Source organism: Rhinolophus sinicus, chromosome 17 (assembly GCF_057876585.1).
Source record: "Rhinolophus sinicus isolate RSI-liver-muscle chromosome 17, RSI-T2T, whole genome shotgun sequence".
Classification (NCBI taxonomy): Eukaryota; Metazoa; Chordata; class Mammalia; order Chiroptera; family Rhinolophidae; genus Rhinolophus; species Rhinolophus sinicus.
Genome location: NC_142517.1, coordinates 137,657,933 through 137,674,333, shown reverse-complemented (window position 1 = coordinate 137,674,333; position 16,401 = coordinate 137,657,933). Strand labels below are relative to the sequence as shown.

General features: G+C 38.2%; 1 protein-coding gene across 1 annotated transcript in view; it reads right to left on the bottom strand.

Annotated features, from left to right (window-relative positions):
• The window catches only part of ARHGAP15 (Rho GTPase activating protein 15), a 620,344-nt gene that overhangs the window by 223,517 nt on the left and 380,426 nt on the right, over positions 1-16,401 (bottom strand). The window contains exon 10 of the mRNA XM_019735910.2: positions 8,111-8,209. Within this exon, the coding sequence (XP_019591469.1) occupies positions 8,111-8,209 (99 nt within the window). The remainder of the gene's footprint in view (positions 1-8,110; positions 8,210-16,401) is intronic.

Sequence of the window (16,401 nt, the reverse complement as noted above, 5' to 3'; positions counted from 1 at the left end):
CCCCCTCCCCCACTGCTTATAAAACTAGCAAGCAGAAGTCTCTCTGGAACAAGATAGAATCATAAAAGTTTTCAAGAATCTCGTCACAAACTAAACAGTACAAATTGCACATTCTTCATGGAAGTATCAGCCTTTAGTGCGTGCCTGGATCCAACTATAATAGATTATCCCAAAGTGGGAAAGAATGAACAGTACAAAATTAGCAGAACTGAGAGCAGAGCTTGTCTAGTGAAGGCAATACAATCTGCGCTTGAGGGGCCTGGATTCTCAGGCAATGGGAAAAGACTATGTAAAGTTTAACTGTTGCAAGTGCATACTTCATAGGATCTCAAAAGGCAGACTGACTGGTGCACTGACTTCAGTATGAGGAAAATTGTATTAACAAATATAATGCTTGCTATCTCTTGGCATAATAGCTATACTATAATCATGCCTGTTATTTATGTAATAATGCATATATGTGCATGCATACATGCAATAATGCATGCGTATCTATTATAAAATTCAAGACACACACATAAATATCTATGTATTTATGTAGATTCCATATTGTGAATTTTTATGAGTTAGATAAGCATATTCCTGAGTAGGTATATAACCGTGCCTTCATACAATATTAACAAATATTTCCAAATAAATATTCACACAGTTAAAGAAATAGATTTAATTTATAATGTCATGGGCTGGTTAATGTGACATTCTCTCAAACTTCATGTAACAGCAGAGGAATTACCAAAAAGAAACAGTTAAGGTATAATAATAATTTTAGCCATTCTTTTTCCAAGTTGCTATAATCTACCCAAAGATAACTAATTGTTCAAAGTAAACATTCCACTCCGACCACAAAAGGAATCCATTACACAAACATATAATTCACAGTCATTTTTAGTGGGTTGTAAACAGTTTGGAATGAGCATAAAATGGGACAAAAATCAAAGTGAGCATTTTGAAATGAAAAAGTGTTTGCTACAAAAGGTCAGTCCCTTTGCTTGGCAAACTATGTAGAAAAGCCTGGGAAAATGCTGATCACACAAGCAATGAGGGAATTTTAAAGCCAACAGCCTCCTTGTTTCTTTAAACAGACATCGGAACCTATAACTGGATCCTGTCAAACAAACGACAGCAAAAAAATATAACAGCTGCTAAGAAGTCAAGTTGAGAGATAAAGTTTTTGAGGCTAAGGACCTTCTCAGAAGTAGACTAAAGGTCTTTCTTAAATCTTTAAGCAAGGTTATGGATCCCAGGGTGGCTTTTAGGCACCAAGTCAAATATGTAAGTTTGTATATCGTTCTTGTCATAGTATTTTGTGTTCCAGAAAAAAGAAACAGGACAAACTTGTTGATGAGCATCTGCTGAGGAATTAGACAAAGTAATTTATAGCTGGAATCTTCAAATTTGAAAAACTTGGTATCATTTTTTTGTAATTGTGATTAAAAAAACATAAAAATATGCTCTCTTAACCATTTTAAAGTATACGGTTCAGTAGTGTTAAGATCTCTAGGTATCCTTTTAATGTTGTTAAATAGTTTGGGGGCATATTAACCAGAACTGAGAATCATGGAAGAAGAATAAGTTGTTAAACCATATTTAAAAGGATGAGTGTCCATCCAAACGAAATCAAATCTTTTTTTTTTTTTTTTTTTTTAAACCAGTCCCATTCCCTCACAAAAAATATACTGGATGCATAAAAAATACATTTATGGTAGAAATATGCTTATTCATTTAGTTAACTCCATTATTATATAAAAGAAGTCTTATGCAATGGCTGATGTTGTTGGGTAGAAAAAGGATTGGTTTACCATGTAAGGGATGTCTTTTTGGTTATCTCACACCAGGTGACTCCTTATATGGCATTGTTACAGTGTGTCAAGAAAATAATCTGGGAAATAGGCCAAATTAAACTTCTCCTGGTCTTAACAGGAGGCAAAAAACAGACAAGTATGTGTGTATTATTCAGTATTTCATATGTCCTTTAAAAGATTTTTAAATAAAATTGTGTATATTTAAAGTGTACAACATGATGATTTGATATGATTACTACAGTCAAGGTAATTAACACATCATCTTTTCACATAGCTACCATATTATTGTGTGATGAGAGCACCTATAATCTACTCTCTTAATATATTTCCAGTATTCAACACAGTATTAGCTAGAGTCATTATGCTGTACATTAGATCCTAGACTTATCACACTACGTAACTGCCACTTTATACCGTTTGACGAACATCTCCCCGTTTCCCTCATTCCCTTTTATGTCATTTTTAAGCAAACTTCCCGTACTTTTTAAAATTGTAGTGGTTATCCTCTTTTCGAGTACCTCTTTTTTTCTTTCATAACACTTATCACAGTTTGTGCTGTGTGTGTGTTTGTATGTGTGTGTGTGTGTGTGTGTGTGTGTGTGTGTGTTTGTGTTTGATGTATATCTCCTCTATATTCTCAGCTGGTAGTATAAAGAATGACACATAGGAGGTACTAAATAGCTACTTGTTGCACAAATGCAACAAACACTTAGTGGCTGTTCATTCAACCCATATTAAACAATGTGCATGGCTCTTTCTAAATAATGGACTTTCACAAAGAGTAGTCAGTTATATGCTTTGATAGCAATAACTATGGATTAAGGTCTTAATCCTAATTGTACCAGTTTAGACTATATGCTTTTTTCAGTTCATGTCTCCTAGGCTCTTGTCTCTAAGAGATAAAGAAACCCTATTTTTAAGTAAGCAATTTCTATATACTTTTGAGATTATAAGCTATACAAAATAGTTTATAAAACAGTGAAAAATGGATTTCTCACTGCTTAGATCTACACACCACCTGTATGTCTCAGTGCCTCCCTCTAAGTGCTGTTCCCCTAGAGCGCAACTCCCGCGCACCCCACCCCCCAAAAAAAAAAGCCAGATGACCTCATGCTTTTGGTTAGTTTACTATATGGATTGAGCATTAGCTGATTTGATATTTTCACAGAAATAGCTTTGGAAGAAGAAACATAAATTGAGTTTTTCATTGGTGACTTACAATATCCCATATACAATTTCTGCAACTGTTAAGGCAAGTCAAGGGAGAATTAACCACTTGGAAGAACTTTAAAGACTAACATACTTCTGAGGACCTAGGTCACGATGGTGAAGTAGGTAAATGCTCTGCTTCCTTCCTGTCAGGACCACATCAAAATTACCACTAAACTACAGAATCACTACCTTTGACAATCACCTGAAGTCTAGCTTAACGGAAGTCATACAAGTAAGAACATGCGGAAGAAGCCACATGGAGATTGGTGGGAGGGACGGAGACAGGGAACAGGCTGGTCCCACAGTGTATGTGGCAGTTACAAATCAGGAGGAATATCCCCCCTGAGGAGTGAGGCATCCTAGCCTCACACCAGGCTCCCCAGTCCAGCGTTCCAGTGCCAGGGAGAGAGGTTCCCACATCTTCTGGCTGTGAGAACCAGTGGAGATTGTGACTGAGTGAGATGGAAGGTGGCTGGAGAACTGGAGTCCTGGGCATTCCTCTTAAAGGGCCTGAACATAGACTTACTTGCTGGCAGACTCTTTCACTCTTAGTTCCAGTGCTGGGGCAGCAGCTTGAGGGGTGCCAGTGACATAGTGGAAAGAATTGAGTTTCCTGGCTTCCAGGAGGCTGGAGGGGAACCTTTCTCCCAAACTGAGATTCTGATGGAAGCCATTGTTTCTTTGTTGATCCCTCCCCTCACTCGGCAGCTGCCATATTTGAGTCTCCATCAACCTGGCTGACACCATTTGCCTTGTCCTGGTGATTCTCTGAGACCCAGTCCCACCCAACTTGCAGACCCACCCAAGCTGCTTCCAGTGGCTTTTCCATACAAATGGCCTGTTTGACTCAGGCTGCAGATGTTCCTAAAATCTCAGAAAGGTTCACAAATCCCAAACAAGCAGCATCTGGCATTGGCATGCCCTATACCTCTTGCTAAGAAGCCCCAAGCCCAGCACCAGTTGCAGACAGCCTTGGTTAATGGCTTGGCCTCTCCCAGGGACCTCCAAACCCAGTGTGAGTGGGAGACCTTTACGGATTACTTTGTGGTTCATGCCAAGTGACCTCGGGCAAGGCACAGGCTTAGGCTGAACTTGGCCTGTGGCAGGGCGCCTACCAGGAGGCCCCAGGAGACCGCATAGCCAGTTGTCAATTCCAGACCTTGCCAGAGCACCATCAAGCCACCTCCAAAGATGACACACCCAAAGAGCATGTGGGACCCCCCGACACAGGGTGGCTGAATGGACAAGAAAACAAAAATCCCTTATATACGCTGCCTACAAAGACTCACTTGAAAGACACACATAGCCTGAAAGTAAAAGGATGGAAAAAGATACTTCATGATAATGGAAACAAACAAAAAAAGTTGGGGTAGTAATACTTATACCAGACAAAATAGACTTCACAATAAAGGCTATAGCAAGAGACAAAGAAAAACCTAGTAATCCCACTTCCTGGTATTTATCCGAAGAAACCTAAAACACTACTTTGAAGGGATATGTGCATCCATATTTTCATTGTAGCATTATTTACAATGGCCAAGATATGGAAGCAATCAGTGGATAAATGGATAAAGAAGAGGCTGTACATATACACAATGGACTATTACTAAACCATAAAAAGAAAGAAATCCTGCCATCTGCAACAACATGGTTGGACCTAGAGGGTATTGTGCTGACTGGAGTAAGTTAGACCGACAAAGACAAATGCTATATGATTTCACTTATATGGGGAATCTAAAGAACAAAATAAATAAACAAAACAGAAATGGACTCATAGTTACAGAGAATATTTTGGTGGTTGTTGGATGGGAAGAAGTTTAGGGGGATGGGTGAGGAGGGTGGGGGTTGAGAGGTACAAATTGGTAGTTACACGGTATTCATGGGGATGTAGAGTACAGCATAAGGAACATAGTCAATAATATTGTAATAATATGTACGGTGTCCGATGGGTACTAGATTTATCAGGGTGATCACTTTGTAAGTTATATGGATGTCCAATCACTGTGTTATATACCTGAAATTAATATAATATTTTATGTCAACTGTGATTGAAAAATTATATATATATATATATATATATTTAAAAAAATACTATCACACTCCTTTACAGTTTGTCCTCCAAGTTTTGTGTATATTTTCTAGGCTAAGCAGGCAATGTCAATGTCAGAAACCACAAAAGTGACTTTTATCCAGTTATAACAGTTGGTGAGGAAGAGAATGCTCTGGTGGTTTAGAGGAATGAAGAAAACCAAATCAAGATAAGGAAACATACTAAACAAGTTATTCGCTAAATTGGTTTACATTTGGCTCACTAATAGAGTTTCTTCTAGGCATGTCCAAGAGATGCAAAATTTAAAATGCAATACCATCTGACCAGGGATGAATAAAGAATCTGTCTTGTGCCAAGCACTGGGTAGAATTTCCCTGGGGAGACTATAGGATCGTAAACAGTTTTTTTCTGCCAAGTGCAAGTAACTAACTGAATGAATGAATGAGTGAATGAATGAATAGATGAGTGGATGATTGAATGAATAAATGCTGAGATCTGCTTTCCTGATATTGTTTTATTTGAAATCAAACATGTAAGGAGCACTAAAAAAGTACAGCTACAGCTTATAGGTGATTTTTTTTTTTTTTTAAGGCAGGGAAATACTGTTAAGACAAAAAGAGAAAAGGAAACAGTTTTTTATGACAGTCGATGTGCTGCTGTAGTGAGTATTGAGGCCATTTCCCTAAGACTGTGAGAGTAAACACACAGTTTTCATTAAATGTGCCTTTCCCATAACTGGTCCATAAGCATTTCCCATGACTCTGCAGTTGAGTGTCTTGGCTGGAAGAGGATCTGGCCATTAGAAAGAGGGCTGCAGATATGCTGAGTCCCAGTCGTGCCGAGAGACTTGGCACCTTTCTATGCTACTTCCTAATACCAACCCCAGCATAAAATGTCATCAGAAGCCTGCATAAACATTGGACTTAGATTCACATAAATTATTTCTGTCCTAAGGTGCTTTATGCCAGAATTTAGTAAAAACAGCACTTTGAGTAAATAGAATTGGCGTATAAATGTAAGAATATTAATCCAACAAAATGATCCTAGAAAAATATAATCAGAAGTACACACTTGTAAATCTTGCAATGATGTGAGAGGTTTATCTAGTGATTCTGAGATTTTACTGAACATTTCCATAAAGTTCCTCTAAACTGACACTGCCAAAGTGCTTCGAATTACCAATTTCTTTGTGGAATTATGGTTTTTGAATTTCATTAAAATGCTTGGGAATTATTTTAATAATCGTATATATAATTAGCACTGGATCTACAAATTTAATTTAAGAGTAAACACTGGGACAATGAAATATAGTGCCAGATATGATTGTTCCTGTCGGTGAAAACATTGTCTTATTTTATTAAAAATATCAACAAAAATGCCATGAACAAAAGATACAGTTTCTATTTATAGACATTTCTACTCTACAATATTATGGTATCTGTATACCGCAAGGCTGTATCTGGCAGAATTTTCATTGTGCCTGGGGTATGCACATGAGTAGAGAGGTAAAGAGCCACTTTTTTTTATATGTGCACACATCTTATTACGTACAGCTTCCCCCGAAGTCCTATTTGGATTTCTGCTCTAATATAACAGTGCTCACACAGTCAGTACTGAGTACAAGTGAATGAAGATTTCCTGAAAATGATAATTTAGCTATTGGCAATAATAACATTATAACATTTTCAGTGATCCATTTTGGATTGAACTACTTATTAAAGAATATCTATTCCTCAAATATGTACTTATAAAATTAAATGAGATTGCAACATGCAGTAAAAACACATTTCTTTCTAAACGCCAATTGACTCCCTTCCTCACCTACACCTCTCTTCATGTTCATTCTGCTTTTACTGTTTTCTACTTTCTCTCTGAACTCTCAGCTCTTCTCTCTGATGTGTTGATATGCTTTTCTCCAAAGCCACTCTCTTTATCCACTTTCCCTACCCACTCGTCCCCTTCTTGTTATTCTCCATTCCCTACTGATATGGGAATAGTAGGATCCCAAGGCTGTCCTTACAGTATAATTAAAGTATGAATTTCCAGGAGTTGGAAATTGCAGACCATTTTTATTATGCTTCTATAATAAAGCCAGGTAACACTGAGAGAATTAAAATAGCTTTTCCCTAGCAGATAACTTGATAAAGATTTTTTTCCCCTTGGTTCTATTGTTTTAAGAGATTGGGAGCTGAAACCGGGAATAGATTCACCAATTCTTTTTCTGAAAACACCTCTATCTTTTACATGATATATATCCCCCAAGATCCTGGGAATATGTTGTAAACTTGTAACAGATGGTGATGAAGCTTCATATTTTTATACAATACATTTTTTTTTTTTTTGAGATTCTGCATCTATTGTGTGTACCTTCCAGGGAAAATGACCTTGAATGAATGAAGTCATAGTATGAAGGAAAAACATCCCACAGATAGACTAGCATAGAAATGATGAGTCAGTTGGGTTTTGTTTTGTTCCTCTCAGAAAGATGAAATAATTTCAGATGAAAAACAGAATGTTGAAATATAAGGATCAAAGGTCATCTTAACACTGGAGGTGCATCTGTTAATTGTTCCAGGAAAACCAGTTAGCCGTATTCTGACTGAACAGAAACACATGGAAGATAGAATATCACTGTTTGCAAGTAGAAATGCTATTTGCTTCAGTTGGGGGCTTACCAAAAATTGTTCTGGCACAACATCTACCAGCATGAATGCTAGGAGGGTTCTAACACTGTGAGTGCTGATATTTTATGAATGTTTTATCACTGGCTTGAAAACAAGAAGTTTGCAATTGAATCAACAACACGTCAGACAGACAAAATATTAAAAAAAAAATTTAAAAAAAGAACATTAGTGGGAATTACTGATGTCCCTATTGTAAAAACAAGCTGAAGTTAATAAAAAACTTGATCCTCTTAACCGATTAACAAAAGTCAAGTTTTAATTGCCTGGCTTTCCAGACAAATCAAGTGGTGCTGTTAACTTCAGCATTGGTTGTGCAGGGGGTGCAGTAATGGGGAGAAATGACTGCATATTCAGTTACCCACCTCTTTTTTCGACAGCTTCAATGCATTGCTTTACGAACCGCGGAACGGTGGAATTTTCACGTTCACACACTGCGTGCAGATGAGAGCCAAAAATTTGATCTGCAAAAGAAACAAAGATGAGCTCCATTAAAATCCAAGCTTGCGTTGTTCTTTAATTTGATTCTGTTTCCATATCCACTGCATGATGAAATCTGCATCTTGCATAGGAATCGATTTTTTGCTTTAATTCCAAAGTGTCTATTGCAGACATACAAAGACCATAACTCCCTCCTTTATGGAACAGGACTCCAGCCCCAGAAAAAGAAAACTAACACTCTGCCCTCAATTAGGCAGGGGTGACTGAGTAAATTTTAGTCTTTCTGGGCTTAACTTTGTTGTCTATAAAATAATGACAAGGAATTAAGGAAACTTCTACAAAATAATTAATTTTAATGAATTGACATCTTGAGTGATTTAGAAGAAATTTACCAACGATTGCCAAAATTTTGATTTTGTCAGTATGTTTAGAAGATTCATTCTGTAGCTCAGTGATATCCGGCAAGGTTAAGTTTTGAGGAGACCTAACTTTGAAGTGAATTCCTTAACATTTCTCCTGCCTTAAATGCCCTTCCTTGTCTCTAAGTGACCTGTTTCCTTTAATGCTCGGCTCAGATGGTACTTTCTCCATAAACTCTCTCCTCCCTGCCTCAACGTTGTGTCTCCTGGAACATGGTTCTTTGGGATTCCAGTTCCTCAGGATGGTAATAGGTGATATGGGAAAAAGGGCCTGTGATCAAAATGGTTTAGCAACATTGGGTTAAACAAAGTTAAATGGGTTTCTTTCATGTGTGTTTATTTTAGAGCTTGTGATATGCCAATGTGCCCTGGGAATCACCACGAGGAGCTGCAGGATGTAGTATTTCCCACACTTATTTGAGTAAGATCCTTTTATTTCAAAGGACATCCCTCTAGACTAATGTTTCCGAGAACACACTCAGTGAAATCCTAGCCTAGCCCTCTTGTTTAGAACATGATTTATGCTACCTTGCATTGTGTATTTACATTTATAATATATGAAATATATTTTCTCAAAGTAGATTCTGAGTGCCGGAATCATCTGTGTGCTCTTATAGTCACCAGCACTTTGCACAGATTCTGGCCCACAGGACTCACCCACAGAGTTTTAAAAATTGTGGTAAAATATGAATAACATAAAATTTACCATTTTAACCATTTTTACATGTACAGTTCAGTGGCGTCAAGTACAGACTGTTGTGCAACCAACAACACAATCCCTTTACAGGACTTTTAAAAACAGCATAGATGTTTATTACTGATAATGAAACAAATATTTAGTAGTTTCAAGTGCTTCCCATCTTGCTCAGAATGAAATCCAATTCCCTGTCATCACTTCCAAGGCAGCACATGACCTGACTTTCCACCAATTACTTGACTTCATTTGCTTCCTCTCTCCTCTCTCCCCGTCGTCCTTCCCGGCAGTCACTCTATCCATATTGCTGACCCTTGGCCACTTCAAGTGTATTTCTGCTGCTGGACTTTGCACTTACTATTTCCTCTGCATGCAACTCTATTGCCCTAGATCTCCGATCAAATGGCATCTTATTATTGTAGCCTTTCCAGTCTACCCACCTTTACAAAAAAATGGTGACCGCTGCTAGCAGGAACCTCCATGTCACTTCCCTGCCTTACTTCCCTTAGAGCACTTCTCTCCACCTTACATCTTAGACTGATGTGTTTACCGATTACTTGCTTCCCTTGCTTAGAATGAAAAATCCAGGAGAGTAAGGACTATACCTATTTCTTTTATTGCTGGATCCCCAGTAACTAGACAATGCTTGGCATGTACCAGAAATTCAGTAAGCATTCATTGAATCATTGGCTGCAAAACATCATCTGAATCATCAATGGAGATTCTCAATGAACCTTAAAAAATATTTGTAGCAAAAGTGGGGAGAAAAATGTAAAATGCAGCATACCAGAATGCTACATAATACATTTCACAGACGGGTAGGCAAAATGGAGTGTGGTGAGATATCAAGGAAGTCAAGATTTTCATCCATTTCTTAGAAAAAGTGATGAACTGGGGACAATCCAGCAGGGAGGGAAGAAATTAAGGCTAAAGCACTAATAATAATGAACTCCAATATGGAAATGTATATATTTTTTTCATCCAAGAGATGGAAAGAAGATAAGCTCAAAAGACATCCATCAACATCATGTAGAAAAGTGGGAAATAATCATGGGTGTTTGCTTTGAATACTTGGTCAAGTAACAAAGATGTGTTCAAAAATGGCGAGACAACACTGTAAGAAAGAATGACATAAATATTAAGAAAAATAACTCAGAACTTCAAATCAAATAATTTAAATTGACCAGATTTATAGTCAGGAAGAACTGCTATAAAGTATAAATCCCCTTAATGAAAATGATAATTCAAATCAATTTCACAAACATTTATTATCTTCTATCTTTATAGCAATGAGGTAGACATATTAGATTGTAAAAAAGAAATCAAGAAGTTTACCATCTAGTAAGGGCTAATAAAAGTATTCAAATAGTATACAAAATAGAACATAGCAGGTGTCATAAACGGTACTAAATGCTAAGAAAGGTGTCCTATAGGTTTTTGTGACATTTAGTGCAGATGCGGTTTGCATGTGGTGGGGAGTAGGAGAGGTTTGTGAGATGAGCGTCATTCAAGGAAAACAGGTTCCTGAATGAAGTGTATATTAAAATCTGGAGAAAGTTATTTTTTCTTTTGATAGGTAGATACAGAAAGATAGAGATGAAAGCATTCTAGGGCACATACTCTTCCATTCATTCAGCTATTTGCAAGAGAAAATCCTGAGTGCCTGCTCTGTGTCAGGAGCTGGGAAAGACATTAGTAATATAATAACCAAGACCCAATCCCCATGCTAGAAAAGTTTCTTGTCTAGTTAGGGGAGCATATAGATAAGCAAGTAGAAACATTTTGTCATGAAAAATCCTGTAACCAAGGAAGTACAAATGCACTGGGAACACATGGAGGGGCATCGGACCAGCCTGAAGTACCCACGGAAGACTTTCCGAAAGAAGAACTACATCTTCCAGAATAAGTAAGACTTAAATTGGAGAGCTAAGAGTAGGGACAAAGGGGCATTTGGGGAAGATGAAGAAGAGGTAAACAGACACGTCAGTGATGGGAAGAATGATAGCGAGATTGTGGGGTGCTGAGGGCAACATTCACTCTTCCTTATTTAGAGAAATCTTAACGTATTAAGCTTTAAAGGGAGTTAAAGACTGTGTGATAAAGAGCCTTAAATATTAAGCCAGGTAGGTGAAATTATTCGAGACTGTGCAGATACCATTGATTTCTTATACATATGCTATTCCTCTGCCAAATTCTTTCTTGTTTTTGGAGTCAACTCATAACACATAATCTGAAAATGTTCTCTATTAGCTTCTGCATCCCTTATAGCTTTGAGTGATCAGAGAGTTCTGGTGAGGGGAAGGACTTGGGAAGCTACAAGAGAAGATTTTTTTCCCTGATAAAAGGAGAGGGGTGTATGAAGATACACTTCCTTTTTTTCTTCCTTCTTTGAACATCACTGTGCAATCATGTGATGCTTGGAGCTACTGCAGCAATCTTGTCACCATGAGGCAACATGCATACAAACAAAAGATTAACATGATGAAAAAGAAACAGTTACCAAAAAACCTGAGCTCTCAATGACATTGTTGAACTTTCAGCCCAATCCTAAAACACTTTCTCTAGACTTCTTGTTAGATAAGATAATATAAGTCATGTTTAACTGCATAGTCTATCATCTGCAACCAAAATGTTCATAATCGCATGGCAGGCCCAAATCATGTGGCAGAATGGACATGTGATTGTCTAGGAAAGATGTTATGAAGACCAGAATCAGGATAGAGGTGTGGCATATTTAATCATTGTTCACAATTTTTCTAGTCTTCACTTAATTAGATTTATATATTTACCTCCTTTGTCATGGTACTATGTAGGGAAACTCGCTAGAGCGGGTGCCATTTGTTTCCTCCACTGCACTGATGTTGGGCTTGGCCATATGACTTGCTTTGGACAATGTACTGTGAGTAGGAATGACAATGTGACAGTTCTAGACTGAGGCCTTAAGACACATTACAGACTTCTACTCACCTGCTTGCTTCTCTGCTAGGGCCAAGACAAGAGCTCCCCTGGGTAGCTGCTGCCCCTTCAGTCTGGGCTCCAAGGTAAATATTAATAAATGCATATGGTACAGAACAGAAGGCAGCTCTGAATGAGGAGATAAGTCCAGTCAGACCTACAGCTTAAAGCAGAGCTGTTCAGTCAAGCTTGCCCTAAACTACCCGACCCATAGACACGAGAAATAAATATTTTTTGCTGTATGTCACTAAGATTTTGTTTGTTTGTTATGCAGCAATAGCTTACTGATAAAGATAACAAGTGTCTGGGTTTTTGGTGATCTAAGCTACATTGGAAGAATAAAAAACAGAGTTGACAGAATGTGAAAAGTGAAACTAGGGAGCAAATAAATAGGGAAAAAATAATTCTAAATTTGCTAAGAATGTGGAATTATGCAGCAGTTTAGACACAACCATAAGGAAGAGTCCCAAAGGAAATTGTTCTCACCTTAAAATTTAAACTCATTATGCCTTACCTAATATTACAGCACTTCTTATTCTGTATTCTCTACAGACTAATTCAATTGTATCAAATTCAAATCAGTGAATATTTCGTGAGCACCTACCATATGTTGAGTGTTGTAAAGGATGCAAAGATTAATTAATTCATTCAGTAACTATCTGTTACATGCCCACTATAAGCCAGACACTGTGCTCCAGCCTGAAAACGCAATGACGCATGAAGCATGATCTCTTACAGTCTGGGGGGGGGGGGGGGGGAGAATAACTCCCAAACAAAATATCATATGATTAGTGCCATTGCAAGGGTGTGTGATAATAATAGTGAAGATTTATTGTGCATTTACATTAAGCCAGGCAAGGTTCAAAGTACTTAACATATTCTATCCAATTTAATCTTTACACCAATCCTCAAACTTTTGGTGGTAGATACTGTTATCATCCTGATTTTACAGGAGAGGAAACTGAGGCATAAAGACAACAAGTCATTTGTCTATAGCTACAAAGCGTCAATCTCTAGGGGAACAAAAAGGTAAGGACCTAAACTAAGGCCATGGAAAAAAGAGGTGATTTCTGGCATTTTTGTTTCCTGGATGCAGGAGATGAGCCAACCCATCAGACAAAGAGGGATTTCAAATTTCTTGCTTGGTTGAAGGAGACCCAGATGCAAAAACCTGAGGGTTTGAAGATTCATGAGATTGATATTTAGAACTTAAGCATTTCAGATGCAGCTGAATGATGATGGGACATAAAGGTGAACAGTTTTCATTGGATTTTGGCAATTCAGAGGCTATTTGTAACCATAAATAAAATGGCTTTAGTAGAAGAATGCAACTGGAAAGCAGATGTTTGTGGTCCAGATTTGAAGAGAATTGAGGAAGTAGATACAGCAGAGAGACTTCTTTTAAAGACATTTCATGGTCGGAATTAATTATAAGGAAAGAAGGGACGTGGAGAAAGATTTGGAGTTGGGTAAATAGGAGAGAATTTCAACTGCAGGGTATTTTTGATTGCCATAGTGCCCTGAGGGGGTGAGGAGCAATACTATGGGCTATGTTCAGTTATTATAATGTAGGAGGTGGGGGAGGTGCATTACTGCCACTTACTGGGGGGTCCAGGCAAGTGCAGGCAATGCTTCTCAGGGAAATACTGCCCATCCCTGATTACCAAAAGCACCCTAGTGAGAAAAGAGCCTGGATATGTTGAACTTCATTAGATGGAAGGGAGATGTTTGCTTCTGCTTGTTATCAGAAAAGTCAAAACATTTATTCTCACTTCTGTCCTCTCTTTATGCTGGCTACATTCATCCAAGAAGGTGCGGCTCCTCTGGACTCTATGGATTACTTTAGCCCTCCAGGTGAACCTGATTAACTCAAAAGATGTCATGTGACCCAAGCTCCACCAGTGCATGTCCCCCTACAAAAAATTTAGCATTGGGACACTGCAGACTGAGGTAGTTACTTCCCGGGATTTGAATTGTAAGGCTGCATGGACTTAGACACTGGGGGCCAGGGGCAGTCATTTTGAGGGATGGCCAGGTACAATGGGTTAGTGAGCACAGGAATGAATTTGTAGCGGTGAAAGAAACAAATAGACCTCAACTCCTCAGTTTCTGATGCCTAACTCCAGGCACCATATATCCTTGCCATGAAATGCATTAGAAATTACAGTGAATATCTGTTTAATGCAACTAAATAAACTAAACTAGAACACGGGCATTCCAATGACTAGAAGTTTTCCAGAGAGGGCTTATAATCACAATAGAAAGTGCTAACCTTGACAAAATGGCTCAGTGGGATCCACTGTTAACAGAAAACACTGGTCAGGATGAGTTGGTGGATGTCTATGAGTTTTGCTGGTCCCATAACTATTCTTCTATCCTCTGGCAAGAACACCCTGATTTCCCTTTGGGGATAACACCTTTCTCATTTTGCTGCCATTTGTTTTGAGTAGTGTTGACCTTGTCACCTCCAGTACCAGGGATGAACATGCATTTCATCATCTGGCCAGTGTATTTGGTTCAGACAGGAACACGTGGTCCAAGAGGATCTGGTCAAGTAAATCCTGAGGCTTTGTCTAGTGCTAGTGGGAAAGAGGAACCCTCTTTCTAGAGGAGATGGTAAACTGTGAGGAGGTGAGTCTGAGCTTCCCTAAGTTATGTCACCACTTTCTGAGAAGACATACTGGAAAATTAAGCCCACAGAGTGGAAAACAGAGCTGAGCAATAGAGGAGATAAAGATTTGAGAGCATTTTTGTGCCCCTTGATTGAGTCATGCCGGAAGCTATCCTTGCCCCTTGGACTTTTCAATTAAGTAGTCCAATAAATTCCATTCTTATTTTTGAAGTTTAGACAAGTTTCTGTCAATTAGAACTGGGAGAATCCTGACTACAGCATTAGCCTTCACCATAAAACGGTGAATTATATAACTTAGAGGAGATGATGATGGACATGAAATGACTTTGTAAAATAAAAAGTGCTATTCAAAGAAAGTAAATCATAGAGATTTAGCTACAATGTCATTGTCAAATTTAAGGGCTGCTGTAGGATTGCCATCAGTCCATAAATCTTACACAGCTGAGAGTTTGATAAACCAAGGAAGACCATTAAATTATAGGAATGTGTTTGGACCACAGAACCTTCTATCTTAAAATGGTGTAAAGAAAGAGGGAGAGAGAAGGTGCTCTTGTTTTTTTGGCAAGCATTAAAAAACTAGCTTTTGCCCCTCAACTTCCATGTCTGTTGTCCTGACACAACTTTAAGGATGATTTCTGCATTCCCCTTCCTTAGAGTATTAAAAAAGGGAGCAGTCCCAGAACCCTGAGCTCATGACTCCCCACCTATATTCCCATCTGTGGGCTCACTGGTAATCTTCTCTTCCTCTGTTAACAACTTTGTGTATTTAGAAAACACCTCTTGCTAGGGGTGCCAATGTTTTTGGAATGTTCTACAACGCCTATGGCCTTGGCTAGTGTGAACATTGTATCTTCATTCTACTGCTTCAGTGCTTGTATCAGGGGTGTCAGACAACACATTGGTTGGAGAAAATCCATTTTCTGCAATTTTTTGTTGAAAGCATCTTTTGGTGAGAAAAACAAATAGACCTTCCACATGACTGCATTTATAAATCATGTTGTTTACATAATGAATTAGAGTTTAACTAGGAAATGGTGGTTTTTAATCTTTAAGCTCTCAAACTTTTGACCGATTTTAGTTAGTTCATCAGCATAACCAGGTTAAGTCTCCCGATTACAAATTAGCTTCATTCTCCCTCATCTCTGCTATATATTTTTTGACAAATTATGGAAAGAACACCCAGTAATGGGATCTTTGTCAGTTGGATTCCAAATGAATCAAAACTACGAGGAAAACTACTCAATAGAGGCAGTTAAATGTTCAAATAATGTGACGGTGTTATCATCATTTACCCAGGGAGACAGTCTCCACATGCTTTTCAAAATGATGTTATTCTGCTTTCAGGACAGAGGGCCATTGCAGCTACTCTAGTAAATTTTAAAAAGAAAAAACAAAGCATCTAAAACTGCACATGCATGAAGAATACAGCGGGGAACAAAAAATAGTAACAACAAACTGAACTGCTTAGCCGTACGTGTACACACACACACACACACACACCAGGCTATTATTTTG